Consider the following 27,145-nt stretch of genomic DNA (forward strand, 5'->3'; position numbering starts at 1 on the left):
TGTTATTTTGACGTGGTTGCAGTTGACAGTTCCAGCAATAACGTGCTGATTGTAAACACCTTCAGCCAGATGCTACAATATCTTATAAGGAAAAAAGTAAGGCACTGTGACTGGAATAAGTAACTTTAGTCTTTAGTCTGGAATATTCATTACTAAAAAATATGGTCATATAATGCATTACTTGGACCATGCTCTCTCTCTCCTCATCACTCATAATGTAATGTGGGTCAGCACAGGCATCTGTTGGCTGATGTATCTGTATGTATTGGTCACGATGCTTTTGTGTGAGTGCATGGTGATGCAACCAGTGATGCTGCATCAGCAGCAGTTAAAAAAAAAGTGGAGTCTGATTTCACATGTCATTCTGAATAAGCTATTTAATAACTGCAAACTGTGATGCTTCTCTGCAAAGGCCTTATTATAGAATATTGGTGAGTCCACATCAGCACCATCCACACCAAAACACGAAAAAAAGGGTCTTACTCAGGACCACTGGACCGGAAGAGTACTAAGAGCAACACAGGGCTAAGAAAGTTACAGTATATCACACTGTTGGGAACCTGTGCTGAGTTTATATAGGCCCTGTAGACGTGTCTTGTATACGGGTCACCGACAGATGGCGCCATTCATTCAATTAAAGCCTCACTATGCTTCTTCTATATGAATGAGGAATTGGTCTAACTGCTGCACATTCACAAGTAACCCAAAACAGTTTATGGACATCTAATCACCCAGTGATTCTTTTGCCATCACATGTAATAATAAGGATGATTTCTAGGTAAGCCTTCCACCAGATGATGGAACATTGCTGTGAGGATTTTACTGCAATCAGATACGTAACAATCAGTAAGATGTGGTCATCAATGTTGGATGATGAGTTTTTCCACTCCAACTTACACCAAAGGCACTGGGTGAAGATGCAGTATTGCAGGGAACACAAGTCCACTACTCCACAAAAATGATTTTATGCACATCAAGCAGAACTCCCCCCCCCTCCCCCATTGAATGAATTGTTTCCAATTGGCAAGGTTGTATGATTGACAGTGATTTTCCTGCTTTCAGTTGAGATATATGCTCAGTAAGGAGGTGTTTTTCATCCCATTTTCTCCCCAGAAATTGGGGAAATTGGCTGTCAGAATGTAGTCATTAGTAGGATTCATTATTACTATTCATTACTCAATACTAGGATGATAAAGACCAGTACACACCTCCTACTATACTGTACATGTGAATTCAAACTCTGCCTCTTTTCAAACGGTCACTGATGCAGCATCGCAGGAGTTCAGTGCATTCAGAGGAAAGTGCCAGATTCCCAGGTCTGCTACATTAGCTAACAGTTGTCTGCGCTGACCAGCATTACCAGCAGAGAGAGCATCAGCACCCATATGTTGCTTAATACTTGAGCAGTTTCTCCAATTAAAAAATCCCAGGCTTAAGAATTACTATGCTCATCTCATAATTTATATAATGTTCCAATTTGCATAGAAATATTAATAAAAAAAATGCCAGAATCTTTTTTATTATCTCACAATATTTGCTAATATATTACATCTTAGTCCTGTTACTGAGGAATGATGAAGGTCAGGGATATCATTCTCTGGTTTACAGTGATTCAGATATTTTTACACAGTTATATTTTTATTATTATTATTATTGAAACTTTTATTTACTTACATTGTAGCTTATTTAGTCTTGTACATGTTGCCTATGTTTGATCCTAATTAATTAAATAGATGGAATAGACATTAATCTATATTAAGATAGATAGATAGATAGATAGATAGATAGATAGATAGATAGATAGATAGATAGATAGATTTTATTTATTTATTTATTTCATAAAACATACGTTTTTTACTGTACTATTTATAATGCAGTAAATTTTATAATGTTTATATTTCCAAAGGGCGGAGCTTTCCAGAACGTCGAGACCTTTGTTGTGTTGTGCCGCTATTCGAGCCAATCGCGGCGCAGAGGGGCGTGGTCTGTTTGAACAGAGGCGGGGGGAAATTCCAGACTCCTCCCACAGCGCGCGCCGCCGTTGCTAAGCTCAGTAGTATGGATTGAGGAGGAGGCAGGTCCCGGGGAGACTGCGGTACCGTGTTTTTACTGTTTTTACTGCTTTTACTGCACTGTTTCCTTCATTTTCTGCTTCCAGCTCCTTAAATACAGAGCTGACAGGGTGATTATAGAGGGAGGATAACTTACCTGGCGGAGTGAAGACAAAACGGACTGATATAAGGAGCGAGTCTGTCTGACCACAGCGGTTCAGTATGGTGAGTTAATGCTGCCTTACCTTTCACTGTGTGGAACATATTGTACGTGTTTATACGCTTTCTTACAGGTTCAATCTGTTTTAGGGCTTTCATGTGTGTTTAAATTAGTTATAGACGTGTTTTCTCTAATAAGAAGCTTTAAAAAGCTCTTATATTTACTTATATCTTATCTACCGGCTGGCTTTCACTATGCACTTCAAGCCTCACACTAGCTGTGTAATAATAGCCAGCAGTTTAACCAGGATAATAATAATAATTATAACAATAGAGGCTTATTCTGGGATAATGGCACATAAAGCTCTGGAAAAAAATAAGAGACCACTTCAGTTTCTGAAGCAGTTTCTCAGATTTTGCTATTTATAGGTATATGTTTGAGTAAAATGAACATTGTTGCTTTATTCTATAAACTACAGACAACATTTCCATATAAAATATTCTCATTTAGAGCATTTATTTGCAGAAAATGAGAAATGGCTGAAATAACAAAAAAGATGCAGAGCTTTTAGACCTCAAATAATGCCAAGAAAACAAGTTCATATTCATAAAGTTTTAAGAGGTCAGAAATCAATATTTGGTGGAATAACCCTGGTTTTTAATCACAGTTTTCATGCATCTTGGCTGGTTCTCCTCCACCAGTCTTACACTTTGCTTTTGGATAAGTTTACGCAACTCATGGTGTAAACATTCAAGCAGTTCAGTTTGGTTTGATGGCTTGTGATCATCCATCTTCCTCTTGATTATATTCCAGATGTTTTCAATTTGGTAAAATCAAAATCTTTATAGCCCCTGGGAATATGTCAATCAAATGTAACTTTCTATGTAGACTTTTCATAACAAACTGCACTTTTAGAGCAAGGAAGCTCTTAAAAGAGATGCAGGAGTGTTGTACCTGCATAACATTGCCCTAAGTGAACAAATAAATTCATATACCAAGAATGTAAACTTCCAAAAAACACTTTATTGTGGTCATTTCCATCTCTGTAGTGTCCTCTTTTAGGTTCAGCTGCGCTATGGATGATGTTTCATATCACAATATGCAGATCAGTCAGTCGATAATAACGCCCCCCCCCCCCTCTTCCAATCAGCTCTCCCTTGTGCCCTACCTCTAAACCTATACATCACTCAGTGCCCCCTTCCAAACTACCCCTCCCATTACTTTTAGAATTTTTTAAATTTGAGCTGAAGGTGGAGTCAGTACAAATCAGGGAGTTTAGTAGCCCTTTAAAATGCACTTGTACATTTTATTGTAACTGGCATAGATATGCTTTCTAACATTACATTAAAAATAAATTAACACATATATAAATAAGGTATGGTATGGTACAGTATGCTATGGTGTAATAACCACACATTTGGTTTGTTGCCTGAGAGCAACACTGTGCCATAGAGGAGTTTTTGATTCATACTGTGTCTTTAGTAATACTCTTATGGCTGAATGCAGTCAAATCTTTGCAGCAATGTTCCAACATTTGGTGTCAAGCTATCTCAGAAGAGTATTTGCTGGTATCACAACAGATAATTCGGCAAACTCCCACGCTCATCATGGTAGTAGCTTTTTATATCCAGTACTAATTATCCAACATTAGTAATGCTTCACTTAATTTACATTCTCATGACCGAATACAAACAAATCCTTGCAGCAATGTTACAATATCAGTCTTCTCAGTAGATAAGAAGCTGGCACTCCAGCAAAAGAGGGAGCAAACTCCCACCTCCAGCATTGGCATAGTGTTTTTGATATCCAGTACTATTCATCCACCAATGGGAATGCCTGACTTTAGTAATGTTCTCATGGCTAAGTACCATCAAATCTTTGCAGCAATGTTCCAACATCTGGCATGAAGTCTTCTCAGAAGAGTAGAAGTTGGTACCACAGCAAATAATGTTGCAAACTTTCACTCTCAGCACGGTAGTGGATTTGAGATCCAGTTCTCATCATAATTCAACATTAGCAATGGCTCAATCCATTAATGTCTGATGTCAGTCATTTTATGGTGGCTGAATACAACCAAATCTTTGCAGCAATGTTCCAATATCTGGCATAAAGTCTTCTCAGAAGAGTAGACGTTGGTCCCACAGCAAATAATGTTGCAAAATATCACACTTAGCATGGTAGTGGATTGGAGATTCATTACTAATCATCCAACATCAGTAATACATGAATTAATTTATTTTCTGGTGGCTGAATACAACCAAACACACTTTTAAGTTACTACATGATTCCTTATGTGTTTCTTCATAATCTGTATAACTTCAGTATTAATTTACACTTTTTACTGGTGCTGTATATGCTGCTTAAAATTGTACTCTCCAGAGCTCGAAACACCTACTCTCATCTAGTGGTCTTGTGAGATGGCCCTAAAATAATTTCACAATATTTCAATATTTCTATTTTTGTGATCGAATATTCTTGATGATATGATCAACTATTTTTTGTAATATATTTTTTATTATTTTAAAGAATATACTACTTTTAACCAAAACAAAATTAGTTTTAAATAGTAAAATGTCATTATATAATTCAGTAGGAACTAGGGGTGGGCGATATGGCACTAAAATAATACCACAATATTTCATGGTATTTTTGCGATAACGATACTCTTGGGGACATGACAAAACACTGAATTTAAATAATATTTAAAGAATACACAACTGCACCAAAATGAAAATGACATTTTATTATTGCAAACGATATGATATGGCACACCCCTAACTAAGAAATAAAAAAATACAAGAATTTTATCAGATTTGTAACAGAAGTCAATGATCCAGAATGTCATGATACTAATAATGAACTCTAAATATCTCCATATATGCTGGATTAAAGTAAAATAAATGATACTGGACAGATAGTAAATAAACAATGGGAAATGAGTCCAGACCTTAACCCCATTGGGGAATCTTTGGGATGTGCCACACTGAATAATTCTTGTGACATTGTAGAAGCTTATCGAAACAATGCCACAGTAAATGCACTCCACAATTAAAACTAAAGGCAGTCCAATTAAATTTTAGAGTCTGTGACCTTTTTTCACCAGTAATGTTCTGGTGGCTGAATAGAACCAAATTCTTTTTTTAGAAAATTCAGAGATTGTACAGCCTCGAATTGTAGACAAATGAGTTATTAATATCCTGGATTTCAGGAGAAGCAGGTGTTGTGTTATAGGTCATACAGTACACCTTCCTCAGGCTCCAGAAACCTGAGCTCATAGACCTGGCCGCTGGATCAGACGCCCTCAGCCTGGTGTCAGGTTTTGCTTTATACCGTCACTTAGCTTCTCTGTGTCTTCTCCAGGCTGCCTGTACCTGAACCAGCCTCTCTTATGCAGGTAGTACTCTGACTGACCTCCAGGTAGTTTCGAATGAGAAGTAAACACTGCTCAGATAACATCACCAATGTCACTTTCAGCACCTTCTAAAACTTAGATGAGATTATAAATGGAACAGTGGACTGCATCTCTGCTCTTCATTTCTTTACATTACTGTAGATTTAGATAGAAGGAAGAGTTTTGGATGTGTCTGGAAAGTACAGTAGCGCGTGGACCTGATTCATTTGCATTTGAAATGTTTGCTTTCGTTTTGCAGGGGCATAGTTCCTAGGCTAGGAGAGAGTTGTCAGGTTTGTGGTTTATGTTCAGGTGGCTCAGTGGTTTGAACACTTTGGTTATTAATCACAGGGTTGTAGTTATAATATCTGTATTTGGAGAACTGCTATTTTTTTGGCCATTACTTCTTTTATTTACTCATTTGTTCTGTTTGAAAACTCTTAGCCACCTGTTTAAGCCATGGAGAAGCTCTCAACCCTCTGACTTGGTCCTTAAAAGATTTTAACAGTCTGTTTGGGCTCTGTAAAAGTACCTAACCAACTGTTTGGGGCCTTAAAAGTGTTTGAAGCTCTTATCCCTCTGTTAGGTCTTATAGAAGAGCTTAACACTCTGGTTGGACCATGTCAAAGCTTGACCCTCTTTTAGTACCCTAAAAAGCTCTTAACCTACCGATTGGTTCCTAAAAATCTAACTCTTGGTTTGATCCCTATAGAAGTTTGAAACCCTCTTTTAGGCCCGTATAAAAGCTCTTAACTCTCTGTGTTGGGTTATATATAAGCCATTAACCCTCTATTTTGGGCTGTTTAAGGAAGCCCTTAACTCTCTGCCTGGGCCCTGCAAATCTCTTAACCTAAGGAGTGGGTCCCTAAATGTATGGTGTATTTAAAAGAGTACATTCTATGTGTATAAGTATAATTATAGTTAACTTATATAAATATAGTTTCATATAGTCTTATAGCTTTTCTAAAAAAACAAGCAGCTACTGGCACTGAATTGAATGTGTTATTTTCTGTGTGTTTATATTCTACCTGGGGCTTTTGCTCTTGTGAACACACTCTTGTGAACTTCCATCACTGTCCCTCTTTTAAATTTTATAATTAGTCTCTTTGTGGGTTCTCTGTCGTAGAACAGGTTAAACTAGTCCTGCTGTCTCATCCATGCAGGTGAACAGATGCTTTGAGAGTTATGCCGCCGGTAGAACTGGTTTTCCCTCTTAGGACACAAAACAAACTTACGTAATGGATAGCTGCTCCTCGGTTCTGCAGATTCCCATAAAGCTCTCTGTCTAGCTTTGTTTTGTGCTGTAATCAACCTAAGTACTCTCTATTAGTCTGTCTTTTCCTTGAGCTAATTAAGAATTTCAGAGACAATTTCTGAAGTTCCAGGATGTGGGAGGTATGGTGCTGAGGGGGCAGATTTCCTGCAACTGTCTGTAAAATAGATTTATAATTTAGAGCACTGTAGAGAATTATGTTTGCTTGTTTTAAGCCGGAGTTTGTAGGTCAGTCAATATGAAAAATTGCTAGATGAAAATGGCTCTCATCAGGACCGCTCCAGGAAAGAAAGCCCAATAGTTACCTATGTTGTACAGGATATGTTCATCAGAGTTACCAGAGTCAGAACCCGCAAGTTAACAGCTCCCCAGATAAGAGCACCTAAATGCTTCACAGAGTATTTTTTGGTTTGATTAACACTTTTTAAGTTACTACATGATTCCTTATGTGTTCCGTCATAGTCTGGATAACTTTAAAATTGTACTCTCCAGAGCTGGAAACACCTACTCTCATCTAGTGGTTTTGTGATATGGCCCTAAAATAATTTCACAATATTTCAATATTTCTATTTTTGTGATTAAATATTCTTGACGACATGACCAACTATTTTCTTTTTTTATTTTATATATTTTGAATTATTTTAAAGAATGTACTACTTTGAACCAAAAAAGTTTTACTTTTAAATAGTAAAATTTCAATATATGGCACAAAAATAATATAACGATATTTCATGGTATTTCTGCGATAATGATACTCTTGGCGGAAATATGATTATTAAGAATACACAACTGCAACAAAATGAAAATTACATTTTATTATTGCATACGATATGATATGGCATATAAAAAATACAAGAGTTTTATCAGATTTGTAACAGAAGTCAATGATCCAGAATGTCATGATACTAATAATAATAAGGCACTCCAAATATCTCCATACATCCAGGATTAAAGTAAAATAAATGATACTGGACAGATATAATATGTCTCTAGTAGATAAACAATGGGAAATGAGAACAGTGTGATTTTTTTTGTTGTTGCTAAAAACAGCAAAAATATGATATGAAATGGCACACCCCTAGTAGGAACAGAAAAATACTATAACAGTACAGTAAATAAAAAAACAAATACAAATAGACCACTTTTCACACAATATTCACCAATATTAACACAATATGGATTTTTTTCCTTACAATTATGACGATATTATCGTGTATGATACGATTTTGGCTGATCCGTGCTTACAAAGCTCAGTCAGGCAGTCAGACTGCTGTAGTCTGCCTCAGTGTGAGAGTGTGTGCAGTGGTGGATCTCTCCAGAATGAGCTACCAGTGCTGAGCTCTGAGATGTTATTGTTTTGACTGCAGTCGCGCGTTGGCGTTCCCCCGATGATAGTCCTCATTTCGTTCATGACGACCCAAAGGAAATGGAGTGGTTTCCTCACTCTGAGGTAACGGTTAATGTCCACGTCAGATATAAATACACATCCCACATTAGGGACACGGATCCCGTGAGCAGATCCAGCTGTCTGCGACAAACTGCGGATCAGAGCGCATTTCCAAACACAGCGCGTCTAGACGTTCCACAAAGCCAATCAGATTCAGTCATTTGTTTTTGTTCAACAAATCCAGAAGGAGACTGCTGGTTCCCAGCCTGGGCTTTCTTTTTCATGACATCAGCAAAGCAGAGGATTAGAAACTCAGCTGTGTGTGTTTGAGTCTGAGGTGAGAGTGCAGATAACAGGTTCTCAGGTAGTTTCACATGCCTGAGGTTTCATGGGAAAGCCACCAGCTGCTACCAGACAGAAGGGGGTAGAGCTGGGCAATATGACAGTGGAAGCATTATGTAGAGTCTAGACTTTATAGTATACTTTTTTTGTCTATGATAAGAATGATCAGGATTTGTAGATCACTGAATGAATGCATTAATACAGATTTAGACAAGTTGTAGTGCGTGGTAGCTGTAGAACGTGCAAAGCAACATGTAGCTCATTTGATGATGTCATTTTACGTCGTCCCGGTTATGACATAATGTCTCATTAGCCCTATATAGCCCTATATTATAGCATCATCACTTGTTGTTTTGATATAACCTCCTGCCTTCCCTATTATGACATAATCTTAAATCAGCCCCACGTCAAACGTATTATGATGTAATCTCCTGCCTTCTCCATTATGACGTCATCTCAAGTCAGTCCCTTATCAAATTTATTATGATGTAATCTCCTGCCTCCTCATTATGGCATAACCTCAAGTCAGCCCCACGTCAAACGTATTATGATGTAATCTCCTGCTTTTCCCATTATGACGTCATCTCAAATCAGCCCACGTCAAATTTATTATGATGTTATCTCCTGGCTTTCCCATTATGACGTAATCTCAAATCAGCCCCAGATAAAATGTATTATTTACAGCACTGTTATGGTATCAACGGTTATCTGTCATGGCGTAATTTCAAGTCAGCCCCATTGTGACATCATCTGATGACAGTCCAATTACAAGCTTATCTCAGATTGGCCTTATTACAGCATAATTGCACGACTGCCTGATTATGATTTCATTTCAGCTCAGTCCCACATAAAAACCCGCTATGACATCAACTCACATCAGCCGCATGTCAACCGTATTATGATGTAATTTCCCACCTGATCTATTATGATGTTTTGTGATGTCATGTCAGCCCTATTATAATGACGTATTGTTTCCCTCGTTTATTATGTCATCAAAACACAATTAAACTACTTTAAAACGGATGGCCAGAGTGATGGGTAGAGGTCCACAGTGAATGCCCACACCAGACTACTTCTTATTCTGTTTGTATTAGGGGACCTGTCCATCAAAAAAGGCAGGAATATAGCTGAAGACACTGACTGAATTCAGACTGCCATTATGCTGGGTAGACGATCGATTGCTCAACAATGGAAAACAGCTTATGCTCCATCAGTTACAGACTGGCATGATCTGCTTACTAGGGTGGCCGCATATGAGCGTATCTCTTTTTATGTGTAAACAGTACTATGCAAAATGGGATAAATTTCTTCAGTATATTATTGATACTTAAATAATAGCCATGCCTTACGTGTATACAATAACATACACATTTTTCTTTATGCCCCTCTCTAACATACAGCCTCATTTGTCTTCCTCTCCCCCCTTGTTTTTTATTTTATTATTTTGTGTATATATATATTTCCATACATATATATTCCACACTGCTAATGCTTAATGCTTACTTATGCCAATACAGTGCAGTGACAAAATAGACACTATAACTATATCTTTATGAGCTGAAATTAAGCCATCGTTTTGTTTTTCTGGTGTGTTTTTTTTTTCAGTTCAGTAAAACAACATATCCATATGCCATATTGCCCCTCTTATACTTTGTGTGCGTTATTTGGGTTTTGAATTGGATTAAGTTCTGTTGTTGGCACTCACTGAGCTTTTATATTCAGTCTGAAGGGGAGTTTGAGGCAGAGCGGAGATAGCTTTACTGTTTGGCTGGTTTAAAAAGAAGCAATCAGTCACTCAGACGGTCTGGAGCGGCAGACTGGAGTTTTTACTTCTCTCTCTCTCTTTCACTCTCTCTCACTCACACACTCACACACACACTCACACACACACTCACACACACACAAACACTCACACATTCACTCACACACACATACACATGGCTCTCTCTCCAGATGCTGAATAGTAGGTCAGTATGGCAGCATGTGTTTTACATTAAGGCCTCCAGCAGGGCTGTGTGTGCCCCCCGTAACACACACACACTCAGACCTGCTCTTTGCACTTTGCCTTTCTCTGCCAAGAGTCTGCAGACGAGCTCGGCTGCATGAATTTAGCCTGTAGACCCAGTTTCCAGTTTATTTATCATGGATTACATACACTATATTTTTTGTATAGTTCTGTAGGCAAAAATGTTTCGATACACATCACAATACAGGGTTTACAATGCTATGTACAATGGATGGTGATCATCCAACATCCTAAAATCTTTAATGCTGTTGTTGCTGTATACAATCAAATCCTCACAGCAGTACTCTAAAATCTATAAAAAAGTTTTCCCTATTCAATAGAGTCAGGTGTCCAAATACTTTTGTCCATATATCGTATCTGCATAACCTTCACAATAACACAGAGCTGATTGGAAGATCAGGTGTGCTGGAGGCTTTGCGACAATTACTTACCATTATGACATGCCATAAGATAAAATAAGCACTGATATGCTGTTAAAATGCCAGCTTTTTAGGAGATTATCTTATTTTGTTAAAGTGTTTTATCTTATAAACTTTTTTGTTTTAATAGTACATTAGAAAGTGTCATTATAGATTCTGTTCACTATTTCTTCTGGTGTATTTTGTTAGTTTAAAAACTGTTTGTTTAGTAGAAAAACTTTTGAAAATGTATTTTATCACACAGAACTCAAACCTACATTTTTCAGAGACCATGTTTATTATAAACCCAGAACAGGCCACAGTGTTCTTCTGAGTGCTACCAGAGACTATAATTCATATATTATTTAGATTTACATCAAACTGATTTATAAAACCAAACAGATGTATATATTTTTGTTTTATTGTTTAAGAGTTCAGCAATTAAACCCTCTGTACCCTCCTTTCATGTACCACACATGGTTCTGTCTTCTGCCATAATGATTCTTTTACACATGTTTTTCTGTGCATCTCTGTTTATCTTCTTTCGCATATAGAATCTTTATTTATCCGTGCTGACTGTGTGAATAGCTGTTACTGTTGGCTCTGGCTTTGTTTTAGGAGTAGCGATTCTCTGGATGTGATCACAGTGGCAGTTTTTCTAGCCAAACCATAAAACTCCATGTTTCTTCGCTGGCTAACACTAACGGTATACAGATTGGATCTCTGTGTCTCATATCGGACAGAGTTATGGTCTCAGCATTTCCTCTGGAGACGGAGAACTAGACTGCACAGAGCCTGAAACTGTTCTGCTGTAATGTAGAGTAGAGTTTGAGTCACAACAATGATCATAACATATTCTTATTTCTACCAGAAATGATGTAAACAGTAATGTAATGTTTCTACTCTAAATTGCACACACATTTTGTCCTGTCTCTGTAGAGACATATTTCCAATAGGATAGAACTGGACTCTCTGGAGCCGATAATAATTATTAGAAGCTGTTGATTATAATGCCCTCTACAGGGAGCTGTGGAGCAATGGAATTGTGGAACTGCGTTCTCTGGAATGATCCAGTGCCCCATTATGCCAGCCCATTATGAAGTCATTTCATGCTATCCCTATTATGATATCACCAAACACCAGCTCTATTATTTCATATTATGTCAGGTCAATATCAGCCTCTCTATAAAAGCATCTCATTTCAGACCCTTTATGAAAACATTTCAAAGATTTATCTCAGAAATAACAGGGTTAACCTCTTTTCATATAATTGATGCTTTGCTAAATACAGTCAAATCCTTACAGCAATTCTCCAGAAATCTAGTAGAAACCTTTCTTGACCAGTAGTGACAGATACTCCAACAAAAGCAGGTGTCCTGATACTGATACTGTTCTTCATATAGTGTGTGACTTTTGTGTGTGGTTTTTATATACTATTTGTGGCCTAACTAGAAGCTTTTGACTCGTCATCATCTCACCCCATGTCAGCCCCCTTATGACATTGTCTCATGTCTGCCCCATTATCTCAATGATCAACCATTTTTATTTGTGATAACACACGACCTCGAGTGTTCGATTGCTTTTATACAACAGTTTTTTTTTTTACAAAATGAATAAAGAAAATAAATCAAATAACTTTAATAAATTCAGTTTGAATATGCTTTAATATGGACTGTGCCTTCCGCCAAAAAGTAGTTCCACCACAACTGTAACAGAACTGAAACTTAACTACAAAACAGTGTATGGTTCATACAGACTAACACCACGAACGTTAGCTTGAAAGCAAAAAATTGATAGCCTGTGCTAAGCTAGCGCTGCTGCCGGTGTACTGTGTGTGTATACGCCGTTACTCGGCAACGCGTCGGCGGAGTGAAACAAGTTTAGTGTGAGAAGGCCGTAATGTTATCACATATATCAGCATGGCTAGAACACTTCTCAACCAATCAGATTGTGAGGTCAGAACTAACTGTTGTATAAATTGATACATTGAACTTTTGATACGCTCAGCTCCCCTCTGTGATCAGGAAGCTCCAGAACATAAGCTGTTTGTTCCGTCAGCAAATGTCTCCTATTAGCCAGCGAGGAACAACAGATCGAGGGCTTTGATCTAAAATGATGTTCACCAGGAGGCTTTTCATCAGCTCAGCAAGCTCATGTTTGCTCACAGACAGCACAGGTCTTTGTTTAGACAGTTGCAAGTACGGTAACCATTAGCATCGCTGCAGATGGATCACATTGATCAAACAGTGATTTAAGGCGTTAAAGGGGCTTTCATCTGTTTTATACAAGCTCTTAATGTGTTGTCTGTTAGGTTTTATGATTTTTGCATCATATTTTTGTTTATGTGCATCTGTGCTTCCTCATTACAGTACCCTGCATGCTTTGCACTTATATATTATATATCAAAAATGTTTGTCTAGCCCCTGTAGGAAAGTACTGCCAGTAGAATAGGACTCTTTGGAGCAGATATATATGTTCATACTGTCACCACAATAATTGGCATCTCTGTGGTGCTGCTCATATAAGGCGTGGACCTGTTTTTTTCTGTAAAGGTGCTTTGTGACAACTTTTGTTGTAAAAAGAGCTATAGAAATAAAATTGAATTTAATTAAATTAAATAATACCAGGCATGGACTACAGGGTTTAAAGACTCCTCCAGTATTGCAGTATGAAACAGTGGAACTGAGTTCTCTGGAATGATCCAGTGCACTGTCCAGTTCCAGCTGGGAACATCCAACATCCTGACACAACCAGGATGAACTCAAGAACAAGAGAAGCATTGCCAGTAGAGTAGAAATCCCAGTATGTGTAGCTTGAATCGTCTACTTTTGCATTCTTGCTAAAGTGTGTTTTGGGTTTAAAGCTCTTGTGCTTGTAAACACACTTGTCGAAAGCTGTGCACCTCAGTCCAGCACAGTTTTCCAGTTACAGCTGAATTCCTGCTTTTAATCCCAGAAAAACGACGATTACAGTTATTTTGCTGTTTTCCTTGTGTTTTAAGTGCTTGGTGCTGACTCAGCTCTTGATTGGTCCCAACGTGAAACAGTACGTGGTTGTGGGTGGGCCTGGTGACGTCATGGGCCCTGCATTGTTTAATATCGAAATATATTATGGATATTAGTCCTGTATCTGTTTCTCTGCATACTTTATTATTAACCTCCTTCCACCCTGTTCTTCAATGATCAGGACCCCACGGGAGAGAAAACCACCACAGAGGAGGGTCTCCTGTGTGGATCTGATCATTAAAGAACAGAGTGAAAGCAGGATAATAATAAAGTATGCAGAGAAACAGATACAGGATTTCAGTCTGTAATATAATACTATAAAGTTAAAAATACTATAAAAAATAATCTATAAAGATAATGTGTGTAGAAACAAGGAGGAATAACAGATCTAAACTTGGATAAATCTGGTCACAGTGACTCTTTAGATGGTCAGACTCTGTGTCATTTATTTTGCAGAGCATCAGCAGTTTGCGTTTGCCAGCTGATGCTGCTTGTTTGGCTCAGGCCTAATGGCTTGCAGCCTTTGCTCATATCGTCCCAAAGCAAACATGACCAGAGTCACCGTCTGATTTCCCAGCTCTTTGGAAAACCTTGCATCAATTCCCCCTACTGTTTCTTAAGAAAGAGGTTCTTTAAGGGTTCAGTCATGGCATCAGTGTTCTTCACTGCATAGAAACCGTGTTTACAGTTTGATTCAGTTTTATGGTCCTTTGAGAGTATTTTCTTTCCGTTTCAGCAGAAGGCCGCAGAAGAACATTGCAAAACCAGATTTAAAAACAAAGCACAAAGATTTGGGAGGACTAACCTGACTGCTTCTTTTATTTTTTGTCAAGGAACGCCTCACCCAAAAGTGCTAACGTGGCTAAAACTGTCTGAAAGCTAGTCAGGACCAGTTAATCTGAACTGAATTGCATTGTGAGAATGTGACTGTACTGCTTTGCATTCATGGTGAGCAATGATCTGGTATTTTTAGCAGCTGTAGTCATGGATTACTATGCAAACAAATACAAATTGGATGTCGTTAGCATGTTTTCAAAGAGTCTGCATTGAAAACAGTGATGAGTCGAAGGTTACTGGAATGTCGTGTGTCTGATGCCGCATTCCCTGAAGCTCAGAGGACGGACGTCAGAGCAGGGAGTGACAACAGACTGCCACAAAAAAATGAAAATGTTCTCCCTTAAAACAATCGCTAAAGAAGAGAGAAAATAAGACACAAATAGTGGGTTAGGTTAATTAAGAAAATTGGGTTGAGAAAAACGAAAAGGAACAGTGTGTTTCATTTGTTAAGTTAGCCCTAGGGGTGGGCGATATGGCTCTAAAATAATACCACGATATTTCAGGGTATTTTTGCGATAACGATATACTTGGCGATATAGGAAAGCTAAAATAATTAATTAATTTCAGGAATATAGTATAATAGTATAACAGAATAATCATAATGTGGCAAAATAAATAATATAGCATAAAATAATATAATGCAGCAAATAATATTGCAGAATATTTAGTGCATGCATATAAACTGCAAACTAAAACAATTATACAATAAATACACCTAAAGCTTCACAGTTAATAATAGACTACTTTTAAGACAGAACAGCCCTATTATCACCATATGGATTTTTAATATCATGATATTTCTGTGTCACAGTATATTGTATATGATATAATATTGCCCACCCCTAGTTAGCCCTCTATTTGTTTTTGTTGTTCCGTATTAGCCTCAGTCTTCAACCACAGCAACAACCCTTATTCTCTTCAGCTCCTCAGTGAGAAGCTCTCCTGCTGTAGCCTAGGTAGCCTAGCCTTCACAGCATGGCCTCAATCTCAACAGTAGCTTATCGGCACTGCATTTGCATATGCTGAGTCACGGTTGCTCAGAGATAGTTAGGGGAGGATACTTTCCTGAACTGGCAACCAAGAGTATATTTAGCTCATTTAATCAGTGCCCTGCCTCTTCTGATACGCTACATTTACTGTATAACTGAGCATAAACACTGCTACTTTAACGGTGGTCTATATCACCATAAAACAATATCGGCATCACACTTTATCCAGGTATTTTTTAGCAACAAAAAGTATATTAATAATAATAAAGTAGTTTACAACAGTAAAAACAATACATTATCAAGATTATTAAGAGTAATAGTATTGTATCAAAATGAATAATCAACATAAAAATGATATACAGATTACATCCAAGCCATTAGTGGCGCTATTACACTCCTGAGTACATAAAACCTATATAGATGTATAAAAGACTTTTTAAATTTCTATTTAAAAGCCGTTTGACCAGTGGTAGGATGGTCCCCCCTTTAATGTGAGTCTTGGTCCTCCCAAGGTTTCTTCCTCCTCCTGCAGCTCTGAGGGAGTTTTTCCTTGCCTCCGCGCTCACTGGGGGTTCTGTATTATGTATATTCTATGTTTAATGTTTTGCCTGATTCTTTGTCCTGTAATCATGTTTCTGTAAAGCTGCTTTGTGCCAACACCTGTTGTAAAAAGCGCTATACAAATAAATTTGATTTGATTTGATTTGATTTATAATGTAACAAAAACACACAGTGCATGCATGTAGTGTGCAATAATGAAAAATTATACAAAATAAAGACAGATAGCATAAAGATTATGCCCAACAGATGTATGGCAGCATCGGCTGAGACTCTACATCCATCCATGTGGAATTGGGCCAAAATCCCAAAATGGGCTAACTAAACACCTGGAGAGTTTTCAGACACTGTGCGGGCTGGTTCCCATATTTCCTATGTTGACACTTCTAGCTCAGGCCGATTTGCATATTGTACTTGCCAACCGGGGGGGTGGCACACACGGTTTGGGCTGATTGGTATTGTACTTAGTAAACAGGATGTTGGCTCCAGCAACTCAGACCAATTCACATATTATACTCAGCAACCGGGGTGTTTGCACATGTTTGCATGATTTGTGCATTTTACATACCAAAGAGGGTGTTGGCACATGCAGCTCTGCCTGATATGTATATTTACTCACTAAATGGGGTGTTGTCACATGTATCTCAGGCCAATTTGCGTATTGTACTTGCCAAACTGAGTGATTGCACACATGGTATGGGCTGATTGATATATCAAACTTAGTAAACAGGGTGTTGGCACATGTAGCTCTGCCTGATTTGTATATTTACTCAGGCCAATTTGTGTATTGTACTTGCCAAACTGAGTGATTTCACACATGGTATGGGCTGATTGGTGTATCAAACTTAGTTTTGTAAACAGGGTGTTGGCATAAGCAACTCCAGCCAATTCTCATATTATACTCAGCAACCAGGGTGTTGGCACCTGTAACTCTGCTTGATTTGTATATTTTACTCACTAACTGGGGTTTTGACACATGTATCTCAGGCCAATTTGCATACTGTACTTGCCCATTGGGGTAGTGGCACATGTACTGTATATCTGGCTGATTTGCCAATTTTACTTGCCAGCCAAGGTGATGATACACACTGTTTGGGTTGATTGGTGTATCATACTTAGTAAACAGTAGGGGTGTGCCATATCATATCGTATGCGATAATACCGCCAAAATGTTCGAATATCGTGAGCGATATTATACCCTGAAATATGGTGCCATATCACCCACCCCCAATTATCACATCAGGGACTACTTTTATGCTGGTTTTAGCAAAAGAAAAATTCACACAGTTCTCCTTTCCCATTTTTATATCTACTAATCTACTAAGACAAATTATATCTGTCCAGTATCATTTATTTTACTTTAATCCTGGATATATGGAGATATTTAGAACGCATTATTAGTACCATTACATTCTGGATTAATATTCTTGAACTTCTGTTATAAATCTGAGTAATTTCTGGTATTTTTTTTAAATCTCAGTTAAGGGTGTGCCATATCATATCACGTGCAAAAAGAAAATTTAATATTCATTTTGGTGCAGTAGTGCATTCTTGAAATATTTTTTTTAAATTCAGTATTTCGTCAAATCGCCAAGAGTATCGTTATCGCGAAAATACCATGAAATATTGTGATATTATTTTAGGGCCATATTGCCCAGCCCTAGTAAACAGGTGACTTGAGACGAATCCCATATTATCCTCAGCAACCGGGGTGTTGGCACATAAAACTCTGGTATTTTAGATCTTGTACTCCCTAACCAGGTGTTGGCACATGTTTCTCAGGCCGATTTGTGTATTTTACTTGCCAACCTGGGTGTTTGCACACACTGTTTGGGTTGATTGGTGTATCTTATTCAGTAACCAGGGTGATGGCAAAATTGGAAATACAAAATAGACTACTGCTTTCTTTCTATGTGATTTGTTTTATTGTTGCAAAAATGATCGTGTCATTTTTTACGACACAATATGGCTCCCCCAATCTAAGCAGCTTTAGTTTTTGAGTCCGGGTTTCTTCAGGCGAGCTCACAGTGTGTTTGCATGTCTGACGGGATTTGAAAAAGTGCTGGGTTCGCTCTGTTGCTGGGATGTTTCAGCAAATGTGAAGGTCAGTGAAGCTCTGTGAACTTCTGGCCCTTCAGCTCCGTGTCAGAGACCTTGATTACCAAATCTTATTTCCCACATCTCGAGTCCTGATCACCAGGCCTTTTTTGGACCGATCTCTGAGTGTCACGCCAACAATAGTCATCCTGCATCACTTCCTACAGGAAGTCTGATCACTGGACTGTTTGCTAAATTAGGGCTCATTTAGGACTGAGACATATGTTCCTCACTGAGCTGCCAGTTCATGAGAAACATTTACTTAACTTCAACAGATTGGCCAAATGATCAGGTACACTGATGTGGCAGATAGAGTATGGTTAGAATTTCTAATTAAATCTAAAATCCAGTCTTGACTGATTGTTGGGAGTCCTTGTATGCTGTGAGGATTTAACAAGAGTGAGAGTTTGTGAGGTCAAGGTTGATGCTCATCCCCAACTCTCAAAACCATCCCAAAAGTACTGGATGGAGAACACAGAGAACATCATTCCAGAGAACACAGTTTAACTGCTGTCATCCATTCATTAGAAGGTTTACCCTATTTATTTATTAGCGCCACCATGTGGAGTAATGAAGCAGTAACTTTAGTAAGTCTAATTGGGGGGGATTTCTCTTTTCACCAGTAGTGTAATTAGAGCTGCATCACTGAGATTCACAGTGTGATTCATCTGTTGAGATCATAAAAGTCACCAGTCAACGATGACGGAGAACGATCAGATTAAGATCATGAGTCACAATCTGACGAGGGAAAGTGAGAATCGACTTGACAAAACATCTAAACATCTCTCTCTCTCTCTTTTGCTCTCGCTCTCGCTCTCTCTTTTGCTCTCGCTCTCTCTCTCTCTCAGACTCACTGTTACTCTCTCTTGTTCTCTCTCACTTTTCTATGTCTCAATGTTTTATTTGAGAATAAATTGTCATCCAGACTATGAAGGAACACATAAGGAATCATGTCGTAACTTGTTAAACAGTGTTAAACAAACCAAAATACTCTGTGAAGAAGCATTTAGGTGAGGGGTGTCCAAACTACGGCCCCCAGAAGGAAAAACGGGGCAAAAGAGTCTAAAAGTTGCCGTAATTAAGGAGTTTAATATTAAAAGACATCATGAAATTAAACATCAATTTGAAAAATCTTAGTTTACACAACACTGTCAAAGATAAAGATAGTTAGTCAAGTAAAATGGTGTGTAAATGAAATAATCAGGAAAATGTATTATTTAAAGTGGTATATTTCATTATTTGTTTTATTACAGAGTCTGTGGCCCGTGACTTATATATTTCCATGACTTTATATATTTCTCCTTCTGGCCCCCAACAAAAAAAGTTTGGACTCCCCTGATTTAGGTGCTCTTATCTGGGGGGCTTTTAACCTGTAGTTTCTGAGACTTCATGTTATACCAACTCTCCCTCTTCACAACATTACAACTGATGCTCTCAAACACATTAAAAGGAGAAGAAATTAAAGTTATTAACTCTTTGACAAGTTCAGCACAGCTGTTACGTTTCATGTGGTGCTACCTCATAAAACTGACTGAGAAAATCCAGACAAAATATTAAAAACTGTTTTTTACTAAATAATTCCATGCGCTTTTCTTCGTTTGGATGACTTTAGTATTAATCTACAATGCAGGTGATTTTAAAATATTGAAAAAAACCATTGAATTTAAGGTTTTTGAATTTAACTTTTGACTGGTACTGTATATCTTTCTCATTTGCATGCTCTCTCTCTCTTAGTCTGAACTCCTTAACAGAAGGCTTTCTCTTCTCTGAAACCTGTCCAGTTTTTTCAGTCCAGTATGTGGCTGTTCATAAATCTGAAGATGGAATGATGACATTCAGTGAAATGTAGACATAACTGTTTGTGCTCTAACTCAGCCTGAGTAAACCTAAATTAGCTCTCTAGTATAAAAAAACAAGATTAATAATCCTTATAATCTTTACACTCATTTTTATAATCCAGTTCTACTGCGCAGTTCTTCTGTCCCTGTTCCAGTCCACCTGATTCAGAGTCTTAATCATTAGCAGATGAGTTGAATCAGGTGGACTGGGGGAGGGAGAACACTGAACTGCATCTGAGACTGGGGGAACACTGGTATAATCGGCGTAAACAGGCGGTCTTTAGTGCAGCGCTGTTGGAGGGAGTTCTCAGAGGGGCATTACTCATTACTCAGAGGGGCGTTCCGGGGCACCTCAACGTTTGCCAGCACCCATTTCCCGTTGGCTGTGAGTAACAGCCTTTAACCGGCAGCATTCCTGAGCACAACCCTGTTTACTTTTCCCTGACTCTGCCACCATCAGGAGCTCACACACAGGCGGCCCTGACCACAGAGAGTCCCCCCCAGTGTTCCTCCCCGGTCTCACTGAGAGCCCAGCTCTGAACTTTTCCTAAACCCTCAGCTCAGCAGATAGCAGAGCACAGCAGAGCTGACTCAGCAGAGCTGAGAGGACAAACTTAAGCTCTTGAAGGACCTGTAAGGATTATATTTTCTGTAGTAACTCAGAACGTGGTCATGTGTGTCATACATTAAGGAAACCTGCTGAGTTAAAGCTCTGTTATTTCTTCTCAGCAGAGCTTCAGTCAGTACACAGCAAAAAGGCAAGTGTTAAATTAACTCCCACAGAGTTGATTTTAACTCTTTTTTAGGGTTTATATAGCTCCACACTTTTTGGAGTTAAATCAACACTTTCAAAATAGTCAAACATTTAGTTCCTTTTTAACTCTTTAACTTCCTAAATTGTTTCACTAACACTGAAAAGAGTTAAAAAAAATAAAACTGAGAAGATTAGTCAATTTATATTACTTTTTTGTTATTTAATTAATATTCAGGACACTTTAGCGTGTAATTTTCCATTGTATTTCTTAGTGCATAATCATCACTTTTTTTTTTGTATTTACTGTACAAAGGATGGTAACAGCTAATTTGATCTTATAGCCTACAATATACTGGCTAGACAAACAACCATTAAACAAAATATAACACAATACCCAATGGAAGGGAGCCCTAGTGTGCAAGATTTCACACTGATGGTAAGTTAGGATCTAGGGGACACACCCATTATGCAAATAACGTGTTTAACTGGGCAGAGTTTAATTAAATCTCTGTAGAGTTATAGCCAGTATTTATTGGGTTTAGTGGGATTAACACTAAAATATTCAACTTTGTCAAATAACTCCAACACTGAGCACCATTTAAATCTGAATGAGTTAAAATTACACTGTGAGAGTGAAAATTAACTCTTAGCTGTTTAACTCTGAAATTTCAACTCTCCTGTTTTTGCTGTGTATGTTCTTTTTTTTCTCCTATTTTTCTCCCCATTTTATGTGGCCAATTGTCCCACATCACTAGTGATTCCTTAACACAAGAGGACGAAGGCTAGCACACGACTCCTTCAACACATATGAAGTCAGCCACCACCTCTTTTCCACCTGCTGCTGATGCAGCATTGCTGATTAGCATCACAGCGCACTCAGAGGAAAACGCAGCGACTCGGTTCCGATACATCAGCTCACAGACGCAGCCTTGTGCTGATTGACATCTCCCTCAGGAGTGATGAGGGGAAAGCGTGCCATCTATCCACCCAGAGAGAGCAAGACCAATTGTGCTCTCTCAGGGCTCCGGCAGCTAATGCAAGCTGCATGACCAGGATTTGAACCAGCAATCTCCCAATCATAGTGACAGTGCTTTAGACCCCCCCCCCCCCCCAGTCAGTATGTTCCTCTCTATTTGAACTGTGTGGTATGTCACACTAATCTATGTGGGGGGTTTTAGGTTCAGAAACTTCCTACCACCACTCTCCCAGCCCCTTTTCCACACACAGTGTTGCCAGGTATAAAACACAACAGCATGCAGACAGTGTGCTGCAGCCGTAGAAATGAGCAAGCTGGCTCATTTGAGTGCAGTATTGGTCCATGTACAGCTGAGTTATCAAGGTAGCTATTTGAGTTAGACAGCTAAAGTGATCTGTATTATGATGGTTAATGTCATTGTACTTCAACATGCTTATGTGAACTTATATCAGTCGCAGTGAACAAGCAGTCTGGCAAACTGGAGGAGGGGACGGGACACAATAACACAGTTGGTCCCGCTGGTGGGATTTGCTGTGGTTGGTCCCTGGTTGGTATGGTGCCACCCATGGGATTGAAACCTTTAACTTTAAACATGATGCAAACTCGATGCTTTAGTCAGACAGTTCCTCTGATTATTATAATTTTATTTAATTATATTCTGTTCTATTCTAAATATTCTCTTTAGGCTGCTAGGGTTTAAACTGAGGGCAACTGTCATATAAAGTGCAGCTGAGAGCCAAATGAATAGTTAAAAATCTATTACTATAATAGGGGTGTGCCATATCTTATCGAACCCAATAATATCACCAATATTTTTGAATATCGTGAACGATATTATACCCTGAAACATCGTGCCATATCACCCACCCCTAAATATCACAGCAGGGTACTACAGGATCATTTATTTTACTTTAATCCTGGATATATGGAGATATTTGGAGTGCATTATTATTAGTATCATGACATTCTGGATCATTGATTCTGTTACAAATCTGATAAAATTCTTATATTTTTTAAATATTTAAGTTTGGGGTGTGCCATATCATTTTGTGTGCAGGAATAAAATGTAATTTTCATTTTGTTGCAGTAGTGTATTCTTAAAATAATTTTTTTTAATTCAGTAATTTGTCATATCGGAGTATCAATATCGTGAAAATACTGTGATATTATATATATAATTATATTACTTTAGGGCCATAACGCCCGCCCCTAACTGGTACTAATAAATTACACCTGGTAATAGTACAAATAAAATAAAAATAAATGTAAAAATAAATTCTGAATAAAATAAATACAATGAGAAAAATATGACAAAGGTACAAATGAGATGACAATAAAAAATAATATAAAATAAAATAATAAATAAAATAAAATATAAAAATAAAGTGTAATAGCATTATACTGTACTGAACATACTATTGTGTTGTGTAATTGTTACCGGCTGTTAAATCTACTATAGGATCAATAAGGTATCTATCTATACTATCTGTAAATAGTAAAACCTATTTAATAAATGTAAAATAACTAAAAAATATAAATAATTAAAAACGAAAACGCGTAAAATTACATTTCAGTGGTAACAATAAAATAAAATTAAATAAAATAAACAAAATAATAAAGCAAAAAGCATTGTTTTAAAAATACATTCAATTAAAACAACTGCAAAAAAAAATCTATGACTAAATGTTCTGCCTGCCTTCAGGTTCAGAATGTGGTGATTTACTACACTGCAAACTATACACTGCTGCAATCATGAGGTAAAATAAAAAGGTGATGTGTTCTCCTGTGACAATGGCCAGTGTGCTGTCATTGTCCAGTAACAATAATTATTGTATAAATATATATATTTTTTTTTTACAAATTTACAAAAAGTGAAAAAGAGCTTTAGTTAATGGTTCCTGGTTAAGTAGATGATTAATCAAGTAATAACTGATACCAAAACACTGATAAATAATTTTAAATTAAATTCTAAAGGTGCAGCTCTAGCCTCAGCCCTAAAAGCTGACCAAACATCAACAGCACTTTCCACGGGTCAGCACCACCCCGGCAGACCAGTTCAACCAGCCCTTCCATTCGCTCTGTAACGTTCAGGGCGTTTCTGTGTTCACGCCCGTTGCTGCCCATTGTTAGGCTGGTATTGGTGGAGGGCGTTGGACTGGAGTCAGGCGGGGAGGACTGTTCTGGAAAGCAGGCCTCATGCAGACAGCTGAGGGAGGCCAGACGATGTGTTTAGTTTAATCAAGTCCCGCTCCCGCCTGCCTTTAATTAACAGCCTCGTTAGGAGCTTCTCATGTGGGCTGGTAGAAGCCCTGCTGTCGCTGCGTATCTCTGTGAATCTGTGGAAAATTAGTTCGGACAGGTTTTATGAGGCAGCAGTTATTAATGCACTGTAGATGGAAGGTGTGTAGCACAGCTTGCACCCTGCAGATCACATGCTTACAGTTTTCCACACAGCAAACAGTTCCTAAAGCAAACACTCTTTCCTTTAGATGCAGGTCGTTTATACGTGAACTATAACGTCATGTTCCAGGTCAGGTTGTTTACTCTGGAGGGTTGTTTACCTTCTCTGGTATTAAAGAGTGTATTGGAAAGTGTGGTAGGGCTCAACTGATATGGAAATTATCAAAATCTGTTTCAAGGATCTACAAACTCTGATATAGATAAGATCAGCTGATATCATTGTAAATGGTCAGATAATTAAACCTGAAGTTTTAACTGTCTATTGTCACTTTCATCTCTGAACTCTGTATATGAATATGATGCTTTGTTGACACTTTCAGTTCAGTTGTGAAAATAGGCATAATAGGTGTTACTGACTTGGTGGTGTTGGTTTTAGCTAGCCGGCTGGACTGTGGTTAGGTTAGCGTAGCTTGCTTTAGCTCAGCATTAGCTTAGCGTAGCCTAGCCTGGCTGGTTAGCGTTCTGGCTGTCAGACGGCAGTAACCGTAAGACGGCAGTAAGCTGTGGTTGAGCGCTAGCCTGTGCTAAGCTAACGCTGCCGCTGATGCCGTTGATGATTCTAAGCTGTCCTGTGTGTATATGCCGTTACTCGGCAACGCGTCGGCGGAGTGATACAGGTTTAGTGTCAGAAGGCCGTGATGTTATCACAAATATCATCACGGCTAAAACACTTCTCAACCAATCAGATTGTGAGGTCGGAACTAACTGTTGGATAACAAAAAATAAAACGGATTTCATTGGGCTCTAGTTATTGTTGGTTGGTGTCATTGTGACTGTTTCCATTGCCCTGACATACAGTTCTGTACCTTGATACACTTGTATTGAAGTTCACAGTTCCTCCGTTGACTTTTCCACGTCCTTTTCCATTCATCTAAATACGTTTTTTTTCAGGCCAGGTTTACACATTCACTCCAGCCAGGACTTTCGTATTTATTTATTGTACTTTTTTCCAGTTAAGTTTCTTCATCATCCTCTTGTTTGTTGGCTTTGACAGAATTTTATCAGTTTTCATGACATATTTATCAAAGGTAGATTGTCTGCCCAGTTGTATTTAATTTACTCCAATCTTGGACACACTGTGTGTGTTAAAATGATTGTTTGGCATTGTCAGCATTTTTTAACATTGCAGTATTTCATTGTTCTGCATCTATCTTTTTTTTCAAAATCATTTACCCTTTGCTATGGCGATTGCTGTGATATTTCAGGTGCTTGCTAAGGTGTTGGCAAGTGGCTACTATGGCAAGTTTATTTATTTTACCTGACAACATACCAACAACCTAGGAACTACTTATTTGCTAGAAACTGCTTATTATACAAAAGCAACCACCTAGGGACACCTTAGCAACATCATAGCATCCTTTTGGCAAGACCTTTGGGATGATCTGGGATGCAACATGAAACACACACACACACACACACACACACACACACATACATACACACACCACTACTTATTCTACTACTACCCAGGTAGGAAATAATATATATCAAAAATAACTATTGAATAGTAACACCCTAGCAACCACAATGGCAGGAATACCACATCAGCTATAAAGCTGCTTGGGATCACACTATAAAAATCATAAGGACCATAAGATGAGCGTGTACTGGATGTGACGATGTTAACTCCTACTATAAATGAATTCCTTGTTGCGTTCCCATGTCCTTTTCCATTCACCTAAATACCATTTTTTTTTTTCCAGGCAAGGTTTATTCACGTTTTCTCCAGCCAGGACTTTATTGTGTTCTTTTCCAGCTTCGTTTCTTCATTATCCTCCCGTTCGTCTGCTTTCAGCATGACTGATTTCTCCCAGTCTCGCTCTCCAAACCCGTTTCTTCCTTCTTCCAGCCGTCTGTGTCTGAGATATCTCTCACATTATCAGCGAGGCCCATAAAGACGGCCGTGCTGAAAGGGTCTCTGAGTGTTTCTGGAGAAAACACGCCTGAGCTGCTGAGCCGTAAATCTGGCCCACACTGCAGGACCTGCTCCCTCTATTCAGCTTTCTGTTCAGGCAGACCATTATATTTGGTCTGTGTGTAAATACCTTTAACACTGCGCCATGCATACACACACACACACACACACACACACACACACATTCTGTCAGTCCCTGATGTGTTCTCCAGCACAAGTTCCCTCTCAGATCCTGGCCGGCTTTGATCTGGGAGGTCCTGTTTTCATGTATCTGCTAAAAGAGGACAATTAGTGAGACCACAGGCTGTGATTTGTGCTGGACTAGAATGGACAGAGCAGTCGTTTAACATACTGTTCAGAACAAGTGCCCACAGGGAGTTAAGTGTATCTGGGTCTGTTCTCATTACAGCACAAACTGACTGCCTGTAACAGAGATTCTACACAGGTTGTTATACACTCAGTTTCTCCACACTGTTACCAAAAGACAGTGGTTTATAGACTGTATGGAAAATTGCATTATGGCACCTGCTCATTGTTTCTGCTTTAAAATTAATGGTATTAAAGATTGTATTGTATAAAGATAGTTTTGTTGGAGTAACTGTGTCTAGAAACACCAGAGCAAAATCATAGCATCTGATTAGCGACAAATTAGCAACACCGTAGGAACCCCCAAAATACCCAAGCAACA

At 38.3% G+C, this 27,145-nt stretch overlaps 1 protein-coding gene across 2 annotated transcripts in view; it reads left to right on the forward strand.

Moving 5' to 3' along the window:
• Positions 1-2,030: 2,030 nt before the first annotated feature.
• Positions 2,031-27,145, forward strand: part of myo1ea (myosin IEa) — a 137,484-nt gene continuing 112,369 nt past the window's right edge. Inside the window, exon 1 of one of the 2 annotated variants that reach the window (XM_022665166.2) lies at positions 2,031-2,276. In XM_022665166.2, the coding sequence (XP_022520887.2) occupies positions 2,274-2,276 (3 nt within the window). In that variant the 5' untranslated portion in view covers positions 2,031-2,273. The remainder of the gene's footprint in view (positions 2,277-27,145) is intronic. The other variant, XM_022665167.2, reaches the window with a different exon arrangement.

Source organism: Astyanax mexicanus, chromosome 23, assembly GCF_023375975.1.
Source record: "Astyanax mexicanus isolate ESR-SI-001 chromosome 23, AstMex3_surface, whole genome shotgun sequence".
Classification (NCBI taxonomy): domain Eukaryota; kingdom Metazoa; phylum Chordata; class Actinopteri; order Characiformes; family Acestrorhamphidae; genus Astyanax; species Astyanax mexicanus.